Raw genomic sequence first — 15,000 nt, forward strand, 5'->3', positions numbered from 1 at the left:
GTATTCAAACATAAGGAACCTCCTACCAAAAGGAGGTAGATAAATAAAAAAAAGTATAAACTATATAAAAAAAGACTATATAAAATATGAAAATATAATGTATATACTTAAATATACATAAATGCATATGGTTTTAATTATTGTCCTTAAAGTGTCCATGTGCAGTGTGGTGTGTATAAAGTGTTACTGTGCTGTGGAAGTCAGAGTTAAAGCGTCGGTGCAGAGTTAAAGCGTCGGTGCAGAGTTAAAGCGTCGGTGCAGAGTTAAAGCGTCGGTGCAGAGTTAAAGCGTCGGTGCAGAGTTAAAGCGTCGGTGCAGAGTTAAAGCGTCGGTGCAGAGTTAAAGCGTCGGTGCAGAGTTAAAGTGATATTTTAAAACTAAATGTATTAAATTCCATAAGATATTATAATTCCATCAGTAGTATTATAACATGCCACACTTTAGTGACACACAGTGGTCGAACAGAGAAACTGCAGCTCCAAACATGTTTTGTTGCCGTTTGAAGTTTCTTAGGCCTAAAATAATAATTAAATCTATTCACCACCTTCACTGAAAACACACGTCACTTTACTGCACAAAGTTTTGGCACCCCTTTGCCAGTCAATTTATATAGTGGTACACACCACTAGTTTATTCCCTGTGTGAGGGTTTAAAATTTCTGTCCTATGTTGTAGGAAATGCTCACGCTGGGCAGGAGAACCGAAGACACCACAGACATCATTCCTGAGGGCGAAATCGTCCTCACCTTCAACGTCATCTATCCTATCCTGTTTAAGCGAGTAAGACACGAGAGCGACCAAATAACCAAAATAATAATACTACTAATAATGTTCATCTAATGCTTTATAAAAACAAAGCTTAACACAATACACAATGTACACTGGATACAAGGTTCAGAGGGTTTTTACTCAAATAACTTTTCTGTTGATTGGAAGAAATTAAAATGGAAATAACAACAATGTTTTAGCAAGTTAATTTTTTGTAAAAAAAAAACCTACATTAATAAATGTTAAATAAGACTCAAAGTGAGCCAAAGAAAGCATGAGAGTTAATAATAATATAATGTTTAATGTTCTTAATACAACTGAAGTGTGTGTGTGTGTGTGTGTGTGTGTGTGTGTGTGTGTGTGTGTGTGTGTGTGTGTGTTAGTTTAAACACGTGAGGGCGTATCAGACGCTGCATATTCTGGGCTCACAGAACCTCACTGAGCTCAGAGACTCCATCTGCTGTGTGAGTGACCTGCAAGTGTTTGGAGAGTTCAGTAACACACCTGATATGGTGCCACAATTCATCAGCAAGGTCTCACACACACACACACACATACAGACAGACACACACACACACAGAGGCACACACACACACACCGACAGACACACACACACAGACACAGACACATACAGACAGACACACACACACACACAGAGGCACACACACAGAGGCACACACACACACACCGACAGACACACACACACAGACATACAGACAGACACACACACACACATACAGACAGACACACACACACAGAGGCACACACACAGAGGCACACACACACACACACCGACAGACACACACACACACAGACACACACACACACAGACACACACACACACAGACACACACACACACAGACACACACACACACAGACACACACACACACAGACACACACACACACAGACACAAACACACAGACACACCCACACAGGCACACACACACAGGCACACACACACAGGCACACACACACAGGCACACACACACAGGCACACACACAGACAAACACAGACAGACAGACACACACAAACATATACACACACACACAGACACACAAACATATACACACACACAGACACACACACACAGACACACACACACAGACACACACACACAGACACATATACACACACACACACACAGGCACACACACACGCACACACACACGCAGACACACACACGCAGACACACACACGCAGACACACACACGCAGACACACACACGCAGACACACACACGCAGACACACACACGCAGACACACACAGACGCGCAGACACACAGACACACGCAGACACGCACACACACGCACAGACACACACGCGCAGACACACAGGCGCAGACACACACAGACACACGCACAGACAGACACACACATACACATACACACACATATACACACATAGACACATACACACACATATACACACATATACACACACAGACACACACACAGACACATATACACACACATACACACACACACAGACACACACACATACACACACACACGCAGACACACACACGCAGACACACACAGACGCGCAGACATACAGACACACACACGCAGACACGCACACACACGCACAGACACACACGTGCAGACACACAGGCGCAGACACACACAGACACACACAGACACACGCACAGACAGACACACACACACATACACATACACACACATATACACACATAGACACATACACACACACATACACACATAGACACATACACACACAGACACATATACACACACAGACACAGACAGATACACACACATACACACACAGACATACACACACACACACACAGACACAGACACACACACACACCTACCATCATGCCCTCAGGTTTTGCCTGAGTTGTGAACCCTGTAGTTTAGAAGTGGAAATGAACAGAATTAAAACAGATCTTTGTTTTCAGGATCACTACAAATCTGCGTTCTTCTACTTCGAGGGAATTTTCTACAACGACATGCGCTTCCCAGAGTGTCGTGATATCAGCAAGTAAGAGCCTTTACGTCGTTGCTGACGGCCGTGAGGGCCGCGGTGTAGACGTGAGCGTGTGTTGATGGTGTCGCTGTGTTTCAGGGTGACACGTGATTGGGCCAAAACCCGGAGAGAATTCCCTGAGTTTAAAACGGCGAAGATGGAGGAGACGACGTTCAGTGACCTGAGGATGAAGGTGGGATATCCGTATCTGTACTGCCATCAGGGAGACTGTGAACATGTCCTCATCCTCACAGACGTCAGGTCTCTGTCCTCTCACTCACTCACTCACTCAGACAGCAACGGCCGCAAATACTCAGTGTTAATGACACAACATTTAACAAGTGTTAAGTCTTCATTAACAATCCTGGAAATTATCAATTAGGGGCTTCACAGGAACTTGGGGGAAAAATGCTGTTGTTTATGTAGAGTTACTCTGTGTGTGTGTGTAGAGGGGGTGTGTAGATAAAGTGTGTGTTGTGTAGATGTTGTATCGATATGGTGTGTTGTGTAGATGTTGTGTGTGTATATAAGGTGTGTTGTGTAGATGTTGTGTGTATATAAGGTGTGTTGTGTAGATATTGTGTATATATAAGGTGTGTTGTGTAGATGTTGTGTGTATATATAAGGTGTGTTGTGTAGATGTTGTGTGTATATATAAGGTGTGTTGTGTAGATGTTGTGTGTATATATAAGGTGTGTGTAGATGTTGTGTATATATAAGGTGTGTTGTGTAGATGTTGTTGTGTGTATATAAGGTGTGTTGTGTAGATGTTGTGTGTATATATAAGGTGTGTGTGTAGATGTTGTGTGTATATAAGGTGTGTTGTGTAGATATTGTGTATATAAGGTGTGTTGTGTAGATGTTGTGTATATAAGGTGTGTTGTGTGTAGATGTTGTTGTGTGTATATAAGGTGTGTTGTGTAGATGTTGTGTGTATATATAAGGTGTGTGTGTGTAGATGTTGTGTATATAAGGTGTGTTGTGTATATAAGGTGTGTTGTGTAGATGTTGTGTATATAAGGTGTGTTGTGTAGATGTTGTGTATATATAAGGTATGTTGTGTATATATAAGGTGTGTTGTGTAGATGTTGTGTGTATATAAGGTGTGTTGTGTTATGCCTTATGTGTTTATAACATTATTATTATTATAATTGCAGCCGATCACTCTGATGTTCATTTATCGTTTGTGTGTGTGTGTGCGTGTGCACGTGTGTGTGTGTGTGTGTGTGTGTGTATCAGGATGGTCCATAGGGACGACTGCTTAGACAGGAAGTTGTATCCACTGCTGTCACACAAGCACAGGGTCGTGACTCGGAAATGCTGCGTGTGTCACCTGTACATCAGCAGGTGAGACTTTCAACTACACACACACACACACACACACACACACACACACACACACACTACACTACACTACACTACACTATAATCTTAGATCTGTACGTTGTTAGCTTTTTGTGTGTTTAACGTGTCTCTCAGGTGGATAACGACGAACGACGCTCTGGCTCCATCAGACCCGTGTCTGTACTGTGATCAGTGTTTCCGTCTGCTGCACTACGACCAACACGGCAACAAGCTGGGAGACTTCCAGGCCTACGCTTATGTCGACCCCGGAGCGTTTAACTGAACACACACACACACACACACACACACACACTTTTTTTCTGTATAAATATGTTTACATGTAAATGATCACAGTGTGAAATTATTTATCGATGTTTAACTTTAGACATTTATTTGAATGTAAACACTGAAGCTGTAAACAACATGTTTTTGTTCAGCTTTGGAATAAAGTTAAGTTGTGTATCACAAGTCGGTGTGTTGTGTAACTCCTGTGTATTGTGTTTGTGTTTATTTCGTGCTACATCAGGTGTCTGATAACGAGGTGGGGATTTTTGAATGTACCTCCTCCTCCTCCTCCTCCTCCTCCTAAGTCACATAATGGAGTTCTCAGGGTTTCTCTGTATTTTTGAGTGTTAAACTGTCTGAACTTTGACTGAATTTGTTAGGACACTCAGTACTGAGGGAACTAGCAGCTCTCATGAAGGTTCTTCATCAGTAAACAATCCGTTTCAGTTTGTTTGGAGACATCCTTATGACCCTAGTCTGATCTCTTCTTCTCCTGGACCTACTTCAGGCCTGACATTCTACTCCTGGTTGGAGTCTCATGGATCTGCATGGTCAGCTGTGTTGTGAATGGGGCCATCTGGAGACTATCACACCTTCTTGAACCAACGTTGTGTTGGTCATCTTTGTGCTCAGGTCTTCATCAGTGAACTCTAAGAAAATAGAGTTAAGTCTGTAATGAACACAGAAAAGGCTCAGACCTGTTAGTTCCTCAGGAGCTCCTGGTCACACAAATCCACTGGTCTATAAACTGCTGTAGAAGTGACATTATTTACATTGTCCTCACTAAATGAGGATGAGGTTCACTTCTGAGCCTGGTTCCTCTCAAGGTTTCTTCCTCAGATCATCTCAGGGAGTTTTTTTCTCACCACCGTCACCTCAGACTTGTGTAAAGCTGCTTTGAGACAATGTGAAAGTGCTACAGAAATACACTGGATTGACGTCTCAGACTGATCAGCTGCAACAGTGGCTTCTCTGAGGACGACTGATGTTGGTTTATTTTTTGGGACATAATGAAATAATATTGAATTCTCTTGTGCTTTTGTCATCACTGGACCTTTAGGACATCAGGTGGTGATGTAACTTCCTGCTGAACCTGTAGAACGTTCTAAGTATTTCACAGTGAGTGTTTTCAGGGCGGGGGGCACGGTGGCTTAGTGGTTAGCACGTTCGCCTCACACCTTCAGGGTCGGGGTTCGATTCCCACCTCCACCTTGTGTGTGTGGAGTTTGCATGTTCTCCCCGTGCCTCGGGGGTTTCCTCCGGGTACTCCGGTTTCATCCCCCGGTCCAAAGACATGCATGGTAGGTTGATTGACATCTCTGGAAAATTGTCCGTAGTGTGTGATTGTGTGAGTGAATGAGTGTGTGTGTGTGTGCCCTGTGATGGGTTGGCACTCCGTCCAGGGTGTATCCTGCCTTGATGCCCGATGACAGCTGTTGCTATAGCAACCTGAACCTGTTAGAACGAAATGATTTAGCAATTAGCATGAAAATAAACCTGCGATTAAAAACACAAGCAGCATCTTCTGACCAATCGGAATCCAGCAGCCGGTGAACTGACACTGAACTTTTCTGTAGGTAATCGTGCGGCTCTTCTTATTTATACCATGTGTTAATTATGTTTGTGATGTTTTTAACGCATCTCTGTATTAAATAAAGGAGAGATCGAGACAGTGCAGCTGAAACAACGTGGTTTTATTTAAGGCCTTAAAGTTTTACAACAGACAAAAAATACAGTTCTCTTATTTACACCGATGCCATGAGAGGCTTTAAGACACACAGACACACAAGAGAAGGAAAAAAGAAGTTCTGTATAAAAAATAAACCTCTATATTCATACAGAAAAGACACACACACACACACACACACACACACACACACACACAATAACTGAACTAGTGTCCCCTAACAGGAAGAGGCTGAGGAACACTAAACCAAAGGGATTCTTTACTAGTGTGTGTGTGTGTGTGTGTGTGTGTGTGTGTTCCTATAGCAGCTAAAGAGATTTCCGGAAATGCTGAAAAGCAGAAAGCAGTCAGTCCCATCAGAGTGAGGATCGTTATAAACTGACCTTCTAACACTGTTATAAAATAAAGTTAAACTGATCAGGAGCTAAAACACGACTAAAAACATCAGAATCTGAAAGAACAGCAAACATCCGGAATTCTAACAGGAATCACTAAACAAGGGAAATGTCTCGAGTCCTAATGAGGCCAAAAGTGTAAAAGTGTAAAGGCCACTTAGTGCTGATGATACACACACGCGCTCTCTCTCTCACACACACACACACACACGCTCTCACATGCGCACGCTCTGACACCAGTGGCGCATCATCATCTTCATCATGATCGTCATCGTCAGGCTGATTCTTCTGCTGGATTCACTACACTGCACTCACACACACACACACACACACACACACACACACACACACATCAGAAAGTTGTCTTGCTTGATGAAGGTTAACAGTCAGTATACAGCACTAAATTACTTTGGTGTTAGTAGGCTGGTGTTAGATGGTTGGTGTGATGTAGGGTGGTGTGGTGTAGGGTGGTGTGGTGTAGGGTGGTGTGATGCAGGGTGGTGTGATGCAGGGTGGTGTGGTGCAGGGTGGTGTAGGGTGGTGTGGTGCAGGGTGGTGTAGGGTGGTGTGGTGTAGGGTGGTGTGGTGCAGGGTGGTGTGGTGCAGGGTGGTGTGATGCAGGAGTGATGGACCCGTTGCTATGGAAACCATATCAGAAGGAGCACATTATTATGAACCTGCACTTGATTTTGTTAGAGATTTTGGAGTAATTTCAAGGTGAAGTAATAATATGCTGCGTCCTGTTTTGTCCCTCACACCTACAATGTGTTCAGTAGGTCAGCAGCGCCCTCTAGTGGGGGTCTAGTGGGGGTCTAGTGGGGGGTCTAGTGGGGGTCTCACTCAACATATCAGAAACATTATCACATTCTGATCTGTAATGAAAGCTTAACATCAGTCAGTCTGATCAGATAAACTGTATCAGTCCAAACACAGGACAGACAGTGTGTGTGTGTGTGTGTGTGTGTGTGTGTGTGTGTGTGTGTGTGTGTGTGTGTTTTAATGAGAGTGAAATTTTCACCTGTTCTGCTCTGCAGTTTCCTCCATCCTTTCTCTCTCAGTCTCAGTGGATTTCATTTCAGGGCTTGAGTCTCCATTCACAGCTCTGTTATCTACACACACACACACACACACACACACACACACGTGTGAACAGCGTACTATGATGCGATGATGTGTAGGTGAAGTGAAGGTGATGTGATGAGTGTCTCCTCACCTGCACCAGGTTCTTTGGTCTGCTCGGCTCTCTTTAGCGCCCCCTTCTTGGCGTCCTCGAACTGCCGCTGCTCAGCCAGAGATTTATTGATCACCTGACTGATCAGTGTCTCACCTTCACCCACCAGGAACATTGTCTTAAATTTATTATACAGCATGGTGGCTTTGTCCATCACGTCCTGACTCGCCTTGAACCTGCGGATCTGCACAGACATGTTTCCATGGAAACCGTGTCAGACACTGCTAGAGTTTACTACAGTTTATTAGAGTGTTGTAGCCCAAAACACTAGAAACAGAGGCTCAGGTTTTCCTACATCTTTTGTCTTGTACGTCACTTCATCCTGGTGTTAAAACTGTAACCATGGAAACCACAATTCAGCTCCATAACAGGAGAGTTAACAGTTAACGTCCCGAAGATCATTCCTGTGTGATGGCAGGGCGAGTCACCTCAACTGTGTCTGATGTCCAGTGTGTTATAGAGTCACCTCAACTGTGTCTGATGTCCAGTGTGTTATAGAGTCACCTCAACTGTGTCTGATGTCCAGTGTGTTATAGAGTCACCTCAACTGTGTCTGATGTCCAGTGTGTTATAGAGTCACCTCAACTGTGTCTGATGTCCAGTGTGTTATAGAGTCACCTCAACTGTGTCTGATGTCCAGTGTGTTATAGAGTCACCTCAACTGTGTCTGATGTCCAGTGTGTTATAGAGTCACCTCAACTGTGTCTGATGTCCAGTGTGTTATAGAGTCACCTCAACTGTGTCTGATGTCCAGTGTGTTATAGAGTCACCTCAACTGTGTCTGATGTCCAGTGTGTTATAGAGTCACCTCAACTGTGTCTGATGTCCAGTGTGTTATAGAGTCACCTCAACTGTGTCTGATGTCCAGTGTGTTATAGAGTCACCTCAACTGTGTCTGATGTCCAGTGTGTTATAGAGTCACCTCAACTGTGTCTGATGTCCAGTGTGTTATAGAGTCACCTCAACTGTGTCTGATGTCCAGTGTGTTATAGAGTCACCTCAACTGTGTCTGATGTCCAGTGTGTTATAGAGTCACCTCAACTGTGTCTGATGTCCAGTGTGTTATAGAGTCACCTCAACTGTGTCTGATGTCCAGTGTGTTATAGAGTCACCTCAACTGTGTCTGATGTCCAGTGTGTTATAGAGTCACCTCAACTGTGTCTGATGTCCAGTGTGTTATAGAGTCACCTCAACTGTGTCTGATGTCCAGTGTGTTATAGAGTCACCTCAACTGTGTCTGATGTCCAGTGTGTTATAGAGTCACCTCAACTGTGTCTGATGTCCAGTGTGTTATAGAGTCACCTCAACTGTGTCTGATGTCCAGTGTGTTATAGAGTCACCTCAACTGTGTCTGATGTCCAGTGTGTTATAGAGTCACCTCAACTGTGTCTGATGTCCAGTTTGTTATAGAGTCACCTCAACTGTGTCTGATGTCCAGTGTGTTATAGAGTCACCTCAACTGTGTCTGATGTCCAGTGTGTTATAGAGTCACCTCAACTGTGTCTGATGTCCAGTGTGTTATAGAGTCACCTCAACTGTGTCTGATGTCCAGTGTGTTATAGAGTCACCTCAACTGTGTCTGATGTCCAGTGTGTTATAGAGTCACCTCAACTGTGTCTGATGTCCAGTGTGTTATAGAGTCACCTCAACTGTGTCTGATGTCCAGTGTGTTATAGAGTCACCTCAACTGTGTCTGATGTCCAGTGTGTTATAGAGTCACCTCAACTGTGTCTGATGTCCAGTGTGTTATAGAGTCACCTCAACTGTGTCTGATGTCCAGTGTGTTATAGAGTCACCTCAACTGTGTCTGATGTCCAGTGTGTTATAGAGTCACCTCAACTGTGTCTGATGTCCAGTGTGTTATAGAGTCACCTCAACTGTGTCTGATGTCCAGTGTGTTATAGAGTCACCTCAACTGTGTCTGATGTCCAGTGTGTTATAGAGTCACCTCAACTGTGTCTGATGTCCAGTGTGTTATAGAGTCACCTCAACTGTGTCTGATGTCCAGTGTGTTATAGAGTCACCTCAACTGTGTCTGATGTCCAGTGTGTTATAGAGTCACCTCAACTGTGTCTGATGTCCAGTGTGTTATAGAGTCACCTCAACTGTGTCTGATGTCCAGTGTGTTATAGTCACCTCAACTGTGTCTGATGTCCAGTGTGTTATAGTCACCTCAACTGTGTCTGATGTCCAGTGTGTTATAGAGTCACCTCAACTGTGTCTGATGTCCAGTGTGTTATAGAGTCACCTCAACTGTGTCTGATGTCCAGTGTGTGTTATAGAGTCACCTCAACTGTGTCTGATGTCCAGTGTGTTATAGAGTCACCTCAACTGTGTCTGATGTCCAGTGTGTTATAGAGTCACCTCAACTGTGTCTGATGTCCAGTGTGTTATAGAGTCACCTCAACTGTGTCTGATGTCCAGTGTGTTATAGAGTCACCTCAACTGTGTCTGATGTCCAGTGTGTTATAGAGTCACCTCAACTGTGTCTGATGTCCAGTGTGTTATAGAGTCACCTCAACTGTGTCTGATGTCCAGTGTGTTATAGAGTCACCTCAACTGTGTCTGATGTCCAGTGTGTTATAGAGTCACCTCAACTGTGTCTGATGTCCAGTGTGTTATAGAGTCACCTCACTAACTAAACACAGCTACTGCTAACTGTCACATGTGTGTTATCTCTACTACACACACACACACAATCTCACCTCTTCCTCCTCTTCACTCACTCACACACACACACACACACAATCTCATCTCTTCCTCATCTTCCTCATCCAGGAATCTACCTGGTCTGTTGTCTATCTGCTTGCTGTATGAGGATCTCGGCCTATTCCACCTGGTCTGAGGCCAATATTCGGTGGCTGACGGGAGCTAAAGGACATTAGCTAACTGTGTGCTATTATGGATGCCTAGCTGGTTAGCTGTGTGGCTCTACTTGGAATTTTGACAGTTCATTGCATCAAAGTAAGTGTACGCCACTCTGGAACAAGGTTTTTTTTTCGTTGGCTTTTTGACTGTGTGTTCTGTTGAACCATGGATATACTCAAACTATTTTGCGTTCTCTCCGCATTTTTTTCATGTCTCTCAGTTCCTTGTGCAATCAAACAAAATGGCTTTGCTTATTTAGGCAGTACAGAAGCGGTTGTGCTTCCTCTGTATAAGGGCGGTGATCAGGCTGACCTGAATAATTACAGGCCAATTTCCATCTTGCCATGTGTGTCTAAAATTCTGGAAAACCTTGTCAATAAACAACTAATCAATTATCTTAATGTGAACGGGATCATCTCCGGGGCACAGTCTGGCTTCCGATCAGGGTGTGGTTGTGTTACAGCTACCACTAAAGTGCTCAATGACATTACGTCTGCATTAGATAACAAACAAAACTGTGCTGCTATATTCATTGATCTTGCAAAAGCTTTTGACTCTGTGGACCACAACACACTTATCCACAGACTCAGCAGCACTGGTGTCACTGATCACTCACTGGTTTGGTTCTCAAATTATCTTTCTCACCGGGTTCACCGTGTAAGATTTGAAAACCTTTTCTCCCATTCTCTCCCGGTCACCAGGGGTGTCCCCCAAGGCTCCATCCTTGGTCACACACTTTTCTCAATTTATATTAATAACATTCCCCATGCAGTTGGTAATTCACTCATTCACTTATATGCCGATGATACAATCCTTTATGCCATAGGTCCCTCCTCTGATGCTGTTCAAGCTACCCTGTAACATAACTTTTACCAACTACAGCAGTCTTTTACACAACTCAATCTCACTCTCACTACCTCCAAAACAAAAAGCATGTGGTTTTGCCGTAGGGGTACTACGCCTCCTCCTGCCCTTAACATCACCACCTGCAAGGGGGCTATTCTAGAACAAGTCACTGCTTATAACTACCTGGGCATCTGGTTGGAAACTTCACTTTCTTTCTCTGTCGACATATCAAAGCTGCAATCTAAGGTCAAAGCCAAGCTTGGTTTCTTTTACAGAAATCACTCTTCCTTCACCACTTCTGCTAAACTTATTCTTATTCAAATGACCATTCTACCCATGTTAGATTATGGAGACACTATATATAGGGTTGCTTGCAAGTCCATCCTATCAAAACTTGATGCTCTTTACCATTCTGCTATCAGGTTTGCCACAAATTCTCCTTTCAATACACACCATTGTGTTTTATATTCATCTGTAAACTGTCCCTCCCTTCACAATCGCCATAAAATCCACTGGTTCACCTTCATTTACAGTATAAGACCCTTCTGGGCCACTCACCTCCTTAATTAGGTCACTTTCTGCACTAAAGCCTGTCACATATCACACTCGATCCTCACTTCATTTTCAATGAATCATTCCTAAAACCAACTGAGTTTGGTCTTACATCTTTTCAATCTGCTGCCGCTCACGACTGGATAAATTAATTCCAATTTCATCCTTTAAAAATATTATATCATATTTGTTCACAGATATATGCAGTTGCTTCTCTACATAATTTTGTTTTAAAATGTATTTATGTAAATGTTAACCTGTGTGTATTTTTAATGTTTTGTATTTATTTTACTTCCCTTTCCCTAAGTGCTTATTCCACTTGTCAGGCCGCCATTGTAAATAAGAACCTGTTCTTAATGACTTGCCTGTAAAAATAAAGGTTAAACAAACAAACAAACAAACAATCTTCACTCACTCACACACACACACACACACATCCACCTCTTCCTCCTCTTCACACACACACACACACTCACAATCACACTCACACAATCACACACACCCACCTCTTCCTCCTCTTCACACACACACTCACAATCACACACTCACAATCACACACACACAATCACACACAAACCTCTTCCTCCTCTTCACTCACACACAATCACACACACACCTCTTCCTCCTCTTCACACACACACACCTCTGTTACAGCGATGCTCTCAAGGTCTCTTTTATCATCCAGTGATGAAAGCCTAAATATCACGTCATCACAGATCCTTTGATGAAATTATTATTTTTTTTTATTTTAACTGTACAAATATGTAATAAACTTCAAAATCTTTATTCTCTGTTCATCAAAAATCTAAACAAAGAATATTTTTGTTGTATCCCTAATTAAATGTATTAAAACAATGAGCTTTACAGTTGTTACGTTAGCCGAGTCAGACACGCTCTCATAGAAAAGGGGGCGGGGCTTCCGGCCTGGTTTGAAATGAAAAGCACAAATGATTCCTGTTTCATCCTGGTTCAGTGTGGAGAAGGAGACGTGGTGTGTATTTGGTGTATTGTGTGTGTATTTGTGTGTGTGTGTGTATTGTGGTGTATTTGTGTGTGTTAAAGACTCACACGAGTCACTGAGAGGTTACAGAATATAACTAATGATTATCACACAAGACCACTAGGACATTAACACTTTCCCATATAAAGGATGTAGTTCAGCTAAAGAATGATGATGCGTGTGTGTGTTCGTGTGCGTGTGTGTATGTGTGTGTGTATGTATGTGTGCATGTGTGTGTGTGTATGTATGTGTGCATGTGTGTGCGTGTATGTGTGTGTGCGTGTGTGTAAGTGTGTGCGTGTATGTTTATGCGTGTGTGTATGTGTGCATGTGTGTATGTGCGTGTGTGTGTATGTGCGTGTGTGTATGTGCGTGTGTGTGTATGTGCGTGCGTGTATGTGCGTGTGTGTGTATGTGCGTGCGTGTATGTGCGTGTGTGTGTGTGTATGTTTGTGCGTGTGTGTATGTGTGCGTGTGTGTATGTGCGTGTGTGTATGTTTGTGCGTGTGTGTGCGTGTGCATGTGCGTGTGTGTATGTTTGTGCGTGTGTATGTGCGTGTGTGTGTGTATGTTTGTGCGTGTGTGTATGTGTGCGTGTGTGTATGTGTGTGTGTATGTGCGCGTGTGTGTGTGCGTGTGTGTGCGTGTGTGTATGTTTGTGCGTGTGTATGTGCGTGTGTGTGTATGTTTGTGCGTGTGTGTATGTGTGCGTGTGTGTGTGTATGTGTGTGTGTGTGTGTGTATGTGCGCGTGTGTGTGTGTGTGTGTATGTGCGCTCTCACACCTTCTTGAGCGTGGCGATGAGCTCACAGTGTTTCTGCAGGTGTTGAGTGCTGAGCTGTAGTGAGCTCAGTTCATCCAGAGCCACCAGACACTTCTTCACATCCTGAAACACATCCAGACACATACACACACACAGCCCCATCACACACACACACACACACAGCCCCATCACACACACACACACACACAGGCAGGAAGAAAGAAAAGAAACCAAAAGACCAGAGTAAGAGGAAGCTGCAACACAGAACAGAGCATGTTTTCTACTTCTGAATAAAACGAGGGATTTATTCATTTGTGCACTTTCATATAACAGACTGATGGATGCTGGGAAATAAACTCAGTGTGTGTATATGTGTGTGTATATATGTGAGAGGAGGTGTGTGTGTGTGTATGTGTGCATATGTGTGTGTGTATGTGTGTGTGTGTAAGGGGAGGTGTGTGTGTATATGTGTGTGAGTGTGTGTGAGGAGGTGTGTGTGTATGTGTGTGCGTGTGTACGTGTGTGTGTATGAGGAGGTGTGTGTGTGTGTGTATGTGTGTGTGTGTGTGTGAGGAGGTGTGTGTGTGTGTGTGAGGAGGTGTGTGTGTGTGTGTATGTGTGTGTGTGAGAGGAGGTGTGTGTGTATGCGCGTGTGTGTGTGTGTATGTATACGTGTGTGTGTGTGTGTGTGTGTGTGTGTGAGAGGAGGTGTGTGTGTGTGTGAGGAGGTGTGTGTGTGTATATGTGTGTGTGAGAGGAGGTGTGTGTGTATGTGTGTGTGTGCGCGTATGTGTGTGTGTGTGTATGTATACGTGTGTGTGTGTGTGTGTGTGAGGAGGTGTGTGTGTGTGAGGAGGTGTGTGTGTGTATGTATACGTGTGTGTGTGTGTGTGTGTGTGTGTGTGTGTGTGTGTGTGTGTGTGTGTGTGAGGAGGTGTGTGTGTGTGAGGAGGTGTGTGTGTGTATATGTGTGTGTGAGAGGAGGTGTGTGTGTATGTGTGTGTGTGCGCGTATGTGTGTGTGTGTATGTATACGTGTGTGTGTGTGTGTGTGTGTGTGTGAGGAGGTGTGTGTGTGTGAGGAGGTGTGTGTGTGTGAGGAGGTGTGTGTGTGTATGTATACATGTGTGTGTGTGTGTGTGTGTGTGTGTGTGTGTGTGTGTGTGTGAGGAGGTGTGTGTGTATATGTGTGTGTGAGAGGAGGTGTGTGTGTATGTGCGCGTATGTGTGTGTGTGTATGTATACGTGTGTGTGTGTGTGAGGAGGTGTG

The 15,000-nt window shown here is 43.8% G+C and overlaps 2 protein-coding genes across 4 annotated transcripts in view; one reads left to right on the forward strand and one right to left on the reverse strand.

Moving 5' to 3' along the window:
• Nucleotides 1-4,572, forward strand: part of snapc3 (small nuclear RNA activating complex, polypeptide 3) — an 8,513-nt gene extending 3,941 nt beyond the window's left edge. Inside the window, exons 4-9 of the mRNA XM_060873251.1 lie at nucleotides 675-779; nucleotides 1,151-1,300; nucleotides 2,693-2,775; nucleotides 2,860-3,021; nucleotides 4,000-4,107; nucleotides 4,240-4,572. Of these exons, the coding sequence (XP_060729234.1) occupies nucleotides 675-779; nucleotides 1,151-1,300; nucleotides 2,693-2,775; nucleotides 2,860-3,021; nucleotides 4,000-4,107; nucleotides 4,240-4,387 (756 nt within the window). The 3' untranslated portion in view covers nucleotides 4,388-4,572. The remainder of the gene's footprint in view (nucleotides 1-674; nucleotides 780-1,150; nucleotides 1,301-2,692; nucleotides 2,776-2,859; nucleotides 3,022-3,999; nucleotides 4,108-4,239) is intronic.
• Nucleotides 4,573-6,065: 1,493 nt separating this feature from the next.
• psip1a (PC4 and SFRS1 interacting protein 1a) overlaps nucleotides 6,066-15,000 on the reverse strand; it is an 18,206-nt gene continuing 9,271 nt past the window's right edge. For all 3 annotated transcript variants that reach the window (XM_060873254.1, XM_060873253.1, XM_060873252.1), the window contains 4 exons: nucleotides 13,753-13,854; nucleotides 7,685-7,886; nucleotides 7,490-7,580; nucleotides 6,066-6,776 (listed from right to left, as the gene is read on the reverse strand). In XM_060873254.1, the coding sequence (XP_060729237.1) occupies nucleotides 6,746-6,776; nucleotides 7,490-7,580; nucleotides 7,685-7,886; nucleotides 13,753-13,854 (426 nt within the window). In that variant the 3' untranslated portion in view covers nucleotides 6,066-6,745. The remainder of the gene's footprint in view (nucleotides 6,777-7,489; nucleotides 7,581-7,684; nucleotides 7,887-13,752; nucleotides 13,855-15,000) is intronic.

The sequence above is a fragment of the Tachysurus vachellii genome, chromosome 6, assembly GCF_030014155.1.
Source record: "Tachysurus vachellii isolate PV-2020 chromosome 6, HZAU_Pvac_v1, whole genome shotgun sequence".
In the NCBI taxonomy this organism is placed as follows: Eukaryota; Metazoa; Chordata; class Actinopteri; order Siluriformes; family Bagridae; genus Tachysurus; species Tachysurus vachellii.